At 40.1% G+C, this 13,075-nt stretch overlaps 1 protein-coding gene across 1 annotated transcript in view; it reads right to left on the bottom strand.

Moving 5' to 3' along the window:
• Positions 1–839: 839 nt before the first annotated feature.
• Positions 840–13,075, bottom strand: part of LOC108554031 (MAM domain-containing glycosylphosphatidylinositol anchor protein 1) — an 85,424-nt gene continuing 73,188 nt past the window's right edge. The window contains exon 11 of the mRNA XM_017909157.1: positions 840–1,090. Coding sequence (XP_017764646.1) covers positions 840–1,090 — 251 coding nt within the window. The remainder of the gene's footprint in view (positions 1,091–13,075) is intronic.

Here is a 13,075-nt window from a genome sequence, read left to right as displayed (position 1 = left end):
CGGACGTCGATTGTCGGTTACCTTTAATTTTAAAAAATCGGAATAGTACACGCGTACCAACAATAAAACTCGCGATACTATCAGTAATTCCAGATTGCGGATCTCAAAGCCTCGTTAAAATTCCCCTAATTCGGCTAAGCCTGTTTTTACATTACCAAACTTTACTTTCAAACTATTATATATTCCTTTAGTACTTCCAAACTAGAAAAACGCGTGGCGAAAAATCGTAGAAAACGTAAAAAATCGTAGAATAGACAGAAAACGAAATATCAAAATTTGTATAAACCGTATAGAATATATAACAAATTATTCGAAACACGTCGAAGAACATCTTCAAATACATCCCCTAACATCGATTCTATTTTATTATATCCTCCCCAACAAAATAAAAAAAAAGAAATATTTCCTCTCATCCAAATTACATAATTCCTATCTCAGAAAACACTGTCAACGATTAAAAAATAAACATTGGACAAATTTAACGATTAATAAACTACATGTAAAATTCGAAGATTAAGCAAATTTCGAAAGGAAATCTATGCACGTATCGTTACTTACCGAGCAAACTCTTCGACAAACACAGACAACCTTTCTCACCTAAATCGTGGGTTAGATCCGGTAGGGTATTACCGATGAAGCGATCGAACGAATGCAACGATGAGATACAAACACAAAGTCGTTCTCTTAACTCAATCATCCCTTCTATGACGAGTGATAACGCAGCACGGAATTCGATATGCATCGACACCAGAAGGCGTAGGGGGTTACCGATCGAGCGTCGTCGTTTACGTGCGCGCATGATCCTTCGTTCTTCCGGTTCCACGTGTCCTTAATGTTCTTTACGTGAAAGCGAGCATATGGGAGAATGCTATGAGAAGGATACAAGAGGCGGGTGGTAGAATATTGTTCGAGGACGTGGACGAGTATACGTCGTCGTCGTCGAAGTATGGTTCCAAGGTCGAGCCGGTTTCCCGCAAAGAACCTTGGTACACGTGATTCAGTCTGTGATCTGGATCGTTGATCGCTTCGTTCATGTCGTCGTCCCCTCTCCGATCGCCAGGCTTCCTCGAGTGTTTTGGTAGATCCATGTCTGAACAGAGAAAACGATTTCGCGTGGAATTAGTAAGGCGTGACCGGTTTGTTCGTATTTTTCCATTTCGATATTCTCCTCTGTTAGGATTAACCCTTTGCGCTCGAAATTCTTCGGTACAGAGAAGTAGAAGTCCGACGATCTTCTGCCATAACGCGTGATGATAATGGGGTATGAATTAATTTCGTTATTTCATCGTTTTATATTATTTTTAAGTCAATAACGATTATAAATTTTGCAAATTTTTGGTTTCGAGTGCAAAGGGGAATGAATAATAAGGGGAATGAGTCAATGGTTAAACTTGTGGCATATTTCAGGATTGGTTGAAGCTACTTGTGGTTGGAGAAATACTTTAAGTATTAGAAACAGTGGAGAGGTATATATGCACAAGTGCTTTTTAATTGTTATTTTATTGCTAATTTGTGTAATATACGTTGTAACGAATTCTTCACTAAATAACAAAGCACATTAAGCAAGCAAAGTTACATTAAGAAGAGTGAGCGATTTAAGCACTCCTGTATTTGTTATTTTGTAAAAATATATTCAAGATCCTGCGCAAAAAATTGCAATGTATTTTGCCTATTATGTTGATTTCATACGTGTAATAATAAATACTTCGAAAATTGTTAGATATTTCATGTCAAAAGTTAGAGGATATTGTTTTATAATCCGTAGCCAGTAGTATAGGTCGATACATAGTCAGGCAATGCATCAGCTGCGTATACATGGCGCATTGTAAATTTTCCTTTATGAAGTATATATCCGTATGATTCAAAAGAATAAAAGAATACGATTAACTAACAAAATAACAGAAATTTTATAATACTTCTACTATATTACTGTAAAAAAACGTTATTTCTATGAGCGAAAATTATCATTATTGGCGAATAATTTATATGTTCACAATGACTCGAATCACGTTTAAATCAATAATCATTGCGACAGAACTAAATTTAATCATTCTCAAATTACACTTTACCCAACATTAAACGCGTTCATCGAATTTTCCTTCGTTCGCGAATTTTCACGGCTGCGCGAAACTGTTCGCGCGATACCCATCGAGCATAACAATTTGGTCGGGTTGTTAGAGGGACAATTTAAGTGACATCAGACGCCATCCTTTTTGTTGCATGCATAACTCCCTGATAGAAACTGCAACAGGGTCGTGGAGTGGAGCATTTTCACGCTCGACGTCACAGTACATAGGAGGCGGTATTGGCGGAAAAAGAGGAAGCAAGAATTCCTCTCTTTGACGAGGAATTCCTATAGTGGATTCAATTTATACATGTATCGACATGTACACTACTAACACTAATCTGTGCCGGGCATCTCCGTGCAACTGCTTACAAGCGATATTAAATTTGTGCTGCGGTTTCATAAAAATACTTCAGTTTTTACATTCACCCCCGACGGCGAAACCGTGCAACTTGTTATATTAAAATTTCTTTACGACTTCGTTCCTTCGTTCGTGTTAAATTTTGTCTCCGTCGACCATACGTGCACTGTCCTCGATTAAATTTAAATTAACCGCGCAACTGTCCAATTTCGCGCGAAGTACTAAAAATTGTGGAATTATTTTTCAACCAGATCGAATCGTTATCGAATACATGACAAAATAATTGCACGAATTTACATCTCGTCAGAGCCAAAAATTATCGAGGTCGAAACTTACCGATTTCAAGTTTCGCCGAACACGGCTTCCATAGACTGAATTAATCATGCTATACGACCTTTGACGATAGTATACTGAAACGAAAAAAACTGAATCCACGTGACAGGGGATCCTGATTTTTATCTGCATGATATTTTGCAAAATCCTGTTCCATGCGAAGAGAAAAAAATCAATCGGAGATTGATACTATTGGCATTGCACGTTGACACTCGTCTGCTCGCTGGAGGAAAATGATTTTTCAAGGGGTCTATTACGAGAGAAGGAACAATTTGATCAAGCTATCCCGGGGAATCGTCCAATGTAGCTGTAAGAAAAGGAAGGAAGAAGAAAAAACAGAAAGAAACTGCAATCTTCCATCGCGATAACGCAAGGGCCATGTGTTGCAAAATTGACACACCAGAAATTGGAAATTCTTCCGATATTGTTCTCGAAAATTATTATATCTCCCAAGTAATTCACCGAAATTACGAAAATACGAAGGCAAAACAAGCTTGTACACTTCCTTTAGTCAGCTTAGCAAGTGTATCATACACATCGTGTATTCGAAGACAAAATAAGAATAAAGAATTTTGGTTTGGTAAAGAAACTTCGACTATGCAAATTTTGAGTACATAAATAGCCCAGGATGCGAATCAAAATTACACCTGAATCAAGAAATCGCAGCCAACCGTAAATTACAAAATTTGGTACATAACATACCTAGATTTAAAGACCCACCAAAAATTCTGACACCCACGACTAGACATAAACGAAAACACTTCACGGTACAAAATTACGAGTGACAATTACGAATTTCAAAATTCCCTCCTTTCCTATCAATTATTTAAATGGAGTATCCAACATTAGGTGCACGTACACAGAGCCAGAACCTTGTCAAAAAATTCCAAAGATTTACCAGAAACGAAGAACCGGAAGACGTCTGGCGCGTAAAAGCCACCCCCTCGAACGCGAAAATCGTGGAAGTAAGAGTGAAACCAGGCCGCCACGTGGCATAACCGTGGAAAAAAGCAACAGACTCTGATTTGAGCTTGGATGCAGCGTGGAAAATTTCGCAGCGTTGGTGGGAAAAAGGTTAATCGACGAGCGGAGCGTAACGAGCAATTTGCAGGGCGGACTGAATTTATTGCGTATACACTTCCGCGATCGGGTCTGGTCCCGGACAGATGTTGCTGGCCGGCTAGTGGAGAAAGAAGAAGCGTGGAAAAAGAAATGGTCGGAAGGTGGTGAACGGTGGACAAAGGGAACGAGACACCGCCACGGGGTGGATGTCGGCGGAGCGGAGGCCGGGCGCGAGGGGCGGCGAGGGTTGGCGAGGGTGAAACGTGCGGCAGCTCGTCGAAATAGCAGTTTAGCACTGATAGCACTTGGCGGACTTTTATCGATCATGTCTGGCAACAGATGGCTCACCCAATTCCCGACGGCGCGTTTTGTCTGGCCGGTCTGATAAACGATAACTAATACGGAACAGAAGAAGCGGCAGCAAGAGAAAAGGGAAGAGAGACGTAGCGTTGGGGTAGGATGAGGCGGTGGTTGGATATTGTTTCGCGGACTTTTAGCCCTTGACGTGACGTGCCAGCATCTCGCCACTGTCGTCCCATCCTACCACGGCTTGTACACCCCCATCTGGCCCACGAATCCCTTCTTCCTCCTCGTTTTCTCGTGTAGCTACCCTCGATCCTCGTTGTTGTACAGGGTGTGCCGCAGAGACCGCGTCTTTGATCAGTAATTCCGGATTCTCTCGGCAAGTGCGTGCTAGTTCGTCTGTGGTTTACGATCCTTTGGATTTTACTCGCTCGCTGGTAGCTTTATACAGATTTTTTCGAACCTCTGACACTTTGCTGACCAGCGATTTCCAGTTGAAATCAATTATCCTCATTGGGGAATTTTTTGAATATATTTATCAGATGAAAGCATGGGAATAAATTTCGAGATGACGTCTATCGATGACGTGTATTTAATAATAATGTAATAATATACTATAAGGGGTGTGACAAGGGTGGTTCGAAGAAATACGAGTGTGAAAAACTGAAAAGTGTCTTGTCCTGAAAAAGGTTTGTTACACACTGTGCACTCTATTTAATTGCTCGAGTGTCTCTTAGAAACTATTCTGATGACTCCTCACGTGTGAAACTCCTCCCGTACAGTTAGAAGACTAAAATACCCTTCCTAAGAATAGAATAAAGATAATTATAAAGGACGATAGTTATTTCCTTTTATCCATAATCCTAACAGCTCCTAATAATAAAATAAATAATATTTATTTTATAATCGCGAATTTCATTTCGTTTTATCTACGAATTAACGAATTTCGATAAATTAAGTTTTCATGAAACATGTAATATTTCATTTTTATCGTCAAGTTCGGGGATCCCTGTTTGTACATTTTGGAACTAGCGATTGCGGTATAAAAGCGAAACAATAATCTCGTTATCTCGTTTTATGCTTCACGGAGTATCTTCAACGCGATTTTCTTTATTAATCAGCATTTATTGTCGTCGACATTTCATGCAGAAGAATGAGGTCGATAAAGGTAGCTTCTAGTTTCAGTGAAATTATTAGACGGCTGGTGTGGAAATCTGAGTCTCGAACGAAACGGTCACCACAAGTATAAATAATGATTGCTGTTAAACAGGGAATGGCTGAGAATAGAAGAAGCAACTAAGAGAACACAAAATTATTTTACCTAACATTCCCCTGAAAATTTTCATTAAATAGAAACAAAGCATAATAGAATTTTACGAATTGAAAAATGGCAAAAAGAAAATTAATGGAATACATATTTAAAGTATAACGTTACCAAACGAGTAATAATTGCGAAATTATCGGGGCTCTGATTGGAAACCTTAAACTTGGAATTTGAACTCGGTGCTTTCGAACATTACTACTATGCATTTATTCGAAGTTAGGGTACGTACTTCCCTGTCCATTACGCTAACGAATGTCCAATTTCACCGCAATTTAAAATACAAACACCGCTACTTAAACCCACTATTTCTATACTACTTTATATCTCGTTCTAACATACTCATTCCAGTTCAAAAGTGTTGTAATTTCCAGGGTGAAATCACAGCGTCTAGCGTGCAGGGAAGTAACCGTGTTCAGTTGTACAGCAACAGATATATGAAGTTTAATGTAGGACAAATACATACACCTATGCGAATATAAAAAGAACAGGTTTAAACACGTCCTTATGAGTTACAATACTTTAAAAGGGTTCTACACTGGTCTTGATTTGAGACTCGCTGCTCCAAGAGACAGCAGGTCCTTTTAAACCCAAAACTCCCTTGATACCTACATAATTGGTCATACCAATGTTGAATCATCCACTTGGATGACCAAGTTGGATGACTCTTAGAAGGAGAGTGCAAGTCCTTCGAGTTATTGATTTAGTTGAAACTTTGCAGGTTTGTAGATTTAGTCATCCACTTGAACAAAATATATCATTATAAGGGCAACTACTCGATAGTTTTCGAGATATTTATGATTAGAGTTTTAATATTGCCTTAATTGCAGATTTATGTCGAATATTTATTATTTATTATATTATTCAAATATTATTTATTTATTATCCCACACTGGTGGCAATTTTCGAATGTTGCCGTTAGGCCACAATGCCACTTGATAACTATCGATAACTATTCGAAAGAAATCTCTAGTTAGGAATAATAAAGCTTTATAAATATAAATATTTCAGAAACTATCCAGTAGTTGCCCTTATAATATATTTTCTTGAACTGGATTGCTAAATCTACAAATCTACTAAAGTTTCAACGAAATCTATGACCCGAAGGACTTGCACTCTCCTTCTTATTCACTGAAAGGACCTGGCTGATAAAGGCAGGCCAACGTCAGAGTTCAAAATATCCTACTCATCCCTACCTTCGCTAAGGGCCAATGGTCATTTTCACCCCTTAAAAAAGTAAGAAAATGTAGCAACCCTCGCCACTAAATGGACTCTGACTTTAAAGGAAGTTGGAGGACTTTCTCGAAAGTCCTCGGAAAACCTCCGCTTCTTATGTATATATACAAGTTTTCGATCTTTCAATAGTATCTAAGGCAGGGCCTGCTAGAAAGCCTCACCGATGAGTCCACTAGCAGGCCCAGGACCAAACGCATCCCTTCCTTTTCCTATTATCCCTTCTAGCACTACTGTCACACGAAGATACCTGTGACCAGTCGATATTCAACGACCATGAAGGAGAGGAGGACCCTCTACAGTCGTTACACTTTCAATAGTAGCCCCAATAGTATCCCTAAGACAAGGGCCTGCTAGGTAGCCTTAACGATGAGTCCACTAGCAGGCCCAAGACGAAACGTATCCCTTTCTTTTCCTATCGTCCCTTTTAACACCATCATCGCCACATCGAAGACACTTGCGACCAACTGACTTTCAACAATCGTGGGGGAGGATCCCTCTACACTGGTGACCCCCCTACAAATATAATATAAGCACCTTCGAAATCTGTACGAGGGCAGTTCTTATTCTTCTCCACCGATTCATAGTTATTGTATTTTGTATTGTATTGACGTAGCCTCGGTACAAAGGTCCTTGAAGTCCAAAAGTCGGTATTGGACTGCAACCTCTAGCAGGCCTGTCGCCATCGTTGCATGGGCGTAGTTAATTTACAACGAAAAACATCCCTGTTCAACCTCCCCCTCGCGTCCCCCGGAAAAATAATTCGACATCAATCGAGCGACCTGCCAAATAATCAATTAGTCAAGGAACCCTAAAGTAGCAAGAAATCATACTTGCTGGACCTCATTTTAATCCATCAGATCCCGGATCCAGAAGCATCCGAAACAATTACCAAACTATTCCAACCACTCCACCCCATTCCGCGCAAGACTCGAGGAAACGTTAAGCGGAATTTCGCCGTTAGATCAACCGGTCGGTCACGAGTGGGAAAATCCCACCCGTTACATTTCTACGCGCTCTTTTCTCCTCTCGCCGTTCTCTTCACGCTCCGTTTATACCATCGGTTTAACGGTTAATCCCCCGGAGCTTATCTGATCGCGTGACTTCAACGAGAAGTTGGAGCACGCCGCGAGCCGGGACAACCCCTCGCACACAGTCATGGATGCTAATACACGCGTCGGGTCTGTTAGTTTACAAGGCTTACGCGATAAAATTTCCGTCATTAAGCCAGCGCGGGGAGGGTGCAGCTGGTTCGCACGCTGATAATGGACTGCGTGTTACGGTGATTTCCTCGTAAATACTTAAGCCCGGTTTTGCTCCACTTGTTACGTCTTCCCGGATCCATCGACGCTGAACGCCGCGTGGCCTTGCTCGGGGGCTTCAATCGATTTCTAATTTTAGTTGCGCTTTGTACGTGGACATTGTACCGCGTTAAATTTTTCGCTTTCCTCGAATATTTTTTAACTTTTTAACACCCGTCGCGATTTTTCAAATCTGTCAACGTTAAACGACGCGTGTCCTGGCTTTGTGTCTATGTTCTTTGTGCTTTGTACGTGGAAACGATACTCTATTGGATTTTTTCAGCTTTCTAATTCTTTCCCATTTGTTACGTATTCCTGGACCAATTGATTCCGAATGCCACGCGAAGCTTCGTCTATTTTCCTTGCACTTTCCATCGATTTTTCACCCATTTTTATTTTCACCTAAACTTTTTGACACTTGTTACGTATACTCGGATCTACTGACACTGAACACTGCGCGGCCTTGCACAGGGGGTGAGAATCGATATTCATATTTTCCTTCTGCTTTGTACATATTCTGAACCGTGTCGGATTTGCCCGTGTGTTCTTGTCAATTTTTTATTTTATTTTATTTCATTTCTATGGACGGGAATAGGATACGGAGGGGCTTATAGAGATACGGTAATGCGAGTGTGATTAAAGACGGAGGAAAAATAGCGTCGAATTTTTAAAAAGTTGTAAGTGCTTGTGCATGAAGGTTCATTTAAAATTGTGGAAAATTTTAAGGATGGAAGATTTTTAAACGTGGTTTTTAAGTTTGTCTGTTTCAAAGAGGTCTGGCGTTTTGTATTGATAAAAATCGCGCGGAGATGGCGAAGGGGGATGTAATATAACGTGGAAAGTAAATAGCGCGGAACAGTTGGAATAATGGAGGGTACTTGCATGCGTAAATTAATTTAAATAATACAGTGAAAAATTTTTCAGAAATCCTTGCAGCTTGTACTCGTCGAAGAATTCCTCATTTCCTTTTCAGAAATTCTATGATAATAAGCAATGCAACTGGAATACGTGTTTCAAATAGACGATGCCGAATAATTAATGCATCGAGCTCCAAAGGCTTTCAAACTTTTTAAAATTTCGCTCCCTTTGAAAAGTAAAACTAGGAAAATTTTTAATATACATACATATCGATGGATCTCGAAATTGACAATTTATTTTTTGATTTGTAAAATATCGAAAATATCCAAATTTATGATTGAAATTGAGATAGGCAATATTTTAGGCCATTTCCAGCTACAAAATTATAGTATTCGCATTTCGAAACGTATTCGAACGGCTCGTTTACGTTTAACGCTTTACATAGTTCCGTGCAAGTTTTAATAGCACGTTGATACTATGTTAGTCTCAACAGATGGTATTAACCGCAAGCATCTGGCGTGTAAAAGCGTTAACAATATCTCCCGGAAGCTAGTTTCGAACGCCATTGCAGGAATTTTATAAACCTACGAGGAGAATACATTTTGAAAGTATTTTCCACATCCCGGTGATTTCCAGTCGCTCAATTTTACAACCGAAAATAGCATCGACGTAATCCGAGTAACTCCGATATTATTAAATCGAAAATCTTTGAGAGTGGAAAAAAAGTGGAAAAAAATAAAAGGAAAATTGGGAAAAAGGGGGGTAAGTGTCCACGGACACATGGGACGACGGTAAGTGCGATTATCTTGAAGTCCTGAATTTCGTTTCATAATTTCGTCCCCGTGGATTTACATCATGAAGTTCGCGATATGAAACGGCCGGCAGCGTCGCCGACGAGCGCGGAGGCGTCGCGATAAATTCGATCATTTTAAAGTTGCAGTCTCGTTATGTGCCGCGTTATACGCCTGTCCCCCGGAACTTTTATTCGAGAATTTATATCGCTAAGTACGACGGGCAAACAGCGTGCCCCGGGACCGTTGCACGATTATTCGGAAACGAGATTCGTTTTTGAGCGCGCCCCAGATTTTTCGCGCGAATAAAAACCGCTGCAACGAAAATGGTCAACGAACCTTTATTTTATTTCGCTTCTTTTTCCTATTTACGCAAATTATCGCTCGTCGATAACTGTACCTTTTATTGGCCCATAATCGAACGGGTTTTTAGTAATATTTGAAATAACGGCGGATTTCGTCTGCTCGATCAACCGAAACGAATTCGCGAATTTCGATATTCGCGGAATCATTATTGGTCAACGATCGCGAGTTTTATTAACCTATTTCGACGATCTTTTTCATTTTTTATTTTCTGGGGGAATCTTTGATCGTCCGCTAGATGATAAAAATCTCCATTTTTTGATTTTCTTTCTTCGAGGAAAGATTTTCACGGATATTTTTTAAAATTCGAAATTTTATTCGATTAGAGGTTAATCGATATCGGGAAATTTTGAGAGAACCGTGTGGACAGGAAGGATGTAAACGATAATCGGAATCATCGAATGGGAACAAGGTTTATTCGACGATATGCATTGAAAAATTAACACAGTCGCGATTACGCGTTTTATTCGCAGAAATTTCGTTCGCATTTAACGAACCGTGCTGGGGATTAATGAAAAAAGAAAATATATTTCGTGTTTACATTGTATTTAAACGCGCAAAATAATCGTGCATAAAATTTGAACGAGTTATAAATCGTTGGGTCGTTACGATTCTCGTGATTCGCAAATGTCTCTTTAAATTACGCGGAATTAACAATCGTTATTATGGACACGAGGCTCGGGCTATCATCTAAATCCAAAAACAAGAAAAAAAAAGAAATGCAAAAATTCTGCGCTAAAAATCGCAATTTTACTCTATAATTACCATATTTGCTATATTTATATACAAAAGGAGGAAGTAGAGATGGAAATAGATATGTACATCCGTGATTAAATTGCAAATTATCGTTGCGCTATAATACGTCAGTTTTATTTTGCTTAGAATCAAGATTTATCGCCTCGAGTTGCGAACGATACGCGGAACAAATTTTTCCTTTTTTCCCATTTTTTCTTCCCCTTATTCCCCTCACCTAGCGTTTCTCTGCACGATACTCGAACGAATATTTCCACGTCGGGGAGTTGCAAGGAAACAAATTTGGGTTTACAGCGGGGAACTAAACCGGGTCGGCCGATAACCATCAGTTTCGCAAAAATAAGCAGCTTGGCCAATTCCAGCCCGATACAGCGGCTATTACGCTCAAATTAATAATCAATGCTAATTGCCATTGTCATTAGGTGAACGACCATTATACGTCGCGAATAACCACGTCGTTCGATCTACTTTGCCGCGGTGCAGGTTCACCCGCGACGAATCTTTCGCAGCCTCGAAGCGGACATTTATTCGCGCGGCTGGTGGCTCGTTTCGAAAAATATCGCCTTCTATTTCTGTCGTCGGCGATCATTATTATTCCCGATATACGCCGCGGATATCAATAATGCGACTATTTCAATTATTCCGCGTGGACATTTATCTTTAATCTGCATGTGAATTGTTAACAACGCTACCGATAATCCGCGCGCGTCGTGGAGCTGATGGTTTGACGTTTCCAGTGAATTATCAGTATCATTACCTCTTTCTTTTATCTTTTACACGTTTCGAGTGAGTTATTAGTATTCACTACCTATTTCTTTTATTTTTTAATTAGTTAGTTCCTTTCACTTTTCTTTTTCTTCTGGGGTACGGTTGTCATGCGGTGCTGGGCCTGTTAGTAGGCTCATCGGTAAGACTGCCTAGCATAGGAACTGTTTTAGACGAGGAATATTTACAATTAGATAGCATAGGAACTTCTATTTCATCCACTGACTACGGCAGATTTTGATACGTAGCGGCCGTACTATACAACAGGAATTGAGATACGATGTGCGCCATTTTTGTGAAAACGCTGAGCGGCTATAGGCGTCCTCCGTGTCACAAACTTAAAATTTCTAAGCACCTATAAATGCCCTATGTGTCACAAACGCAAAATTTCTAAGCGACTATAGGCGTCCTCTATGTCACATATGCAAAATTCCTAAGCGCCTATAAGCGCCCTATGTGTCACAAATACAAAATTTCAAAGCGCCTATAAACGCCCTATCTGACACAAACGCAAAATTTCTAAGCGCCTATAGGCCCCCATAGTAGCCAAGGGGTTAACACGTTAAGTGTCCAGCCCGGTTTGCTCGCCGTTCCGTTCAGGCCCAGACTCGTCCATCAAATGGACCACCGATGACGAGCGAAATGTTTATAAAACTCGGAGATACTGTAGCAATTGTTAGAACAGGAATTTCCAATTGTTAGATCCAAAGATGGCGAAGAATTTAACACCAAAAGTGTAATAGGAATCTATCTATTTCTAATTTAATTAGAAATCCTACAATACTTATACAGGTCTAAAATAATTATATTATATCCTTGTGAATTACACTAATGTCCCTACTACTGCATTTTGTTTAAGACTCAGAGTTTCTAGAAAACAGAAGGTCTTTACAAACTAAAACCCGAAGTACGGCCACCCTATAGGGAAGGTCCAAAGAACCTCATTCCTTATATTTTCCAATCAAAAATATCCCTATATGTATTCCAGAAAATATGTTCGTATGGATTAAAAAATAAAATCCTAATACGTCCTTGATGACTTTCCTATAGTTATAATTATTTCTATAAATATCGCATATATCGTAGAATCATCCTTCATCTATTTCTCAATTCAAATAATTTCCCCGACTCGCTGTATTTCCGATAACGAATAGCAATTGCTAAGAGACGAGAATGAAAATGCAATTTTACCTTATTTGCACGGCGTCCTGCATCCACTGGTCTCAGGCGACGCTAATTTCTATCACACTTTCTCTAATTACGCGGACGTGATACGCGACACACGTATGCGATCTAATTAACACTGGATTACGCGAGATCGCGAAATCGCGAGGCGCATTTCGCACGCACGACGTATTTAAAAGGGTACGGAAAGGCGAGACAATAGCTCGTGCTCGTTTCGTCGAAAGAAATTTCCAGAACTCGCAAAAGGAAAAGATTATCGTCGCACGGACCGCGTCTCGACTTGCCCGAGTTCAAAACCTGACTGAGCACGTGCGTTTAGGCCTAGGGGTCGAGTTATGTTTGTCTCCTGCGCGAGGATCGGAAGTCGGTGCGTGTTTTTCG

This window comes from Eufriesea mexicana, unplaced genomic scaffold (assembly GCF_001483705.2).
Source record: "Eufriesea mexicana isolate 0111107269 unplaced genomic scaffold, ASM148370v2 scaffold15581, whole genome shotgun sequence".
Lineage (NCBI taxonomy): Eukaryota > Metazoa > Arthropoda > Insecta > Hymenoptera > Apidae > Eufriesea > Eufriesea mexicana.
The sequence above is the reverse complement of the archived record's forward strand: the minus strand, read 5'-3'. Positions and strand labels throughout refer to the sequence as shown.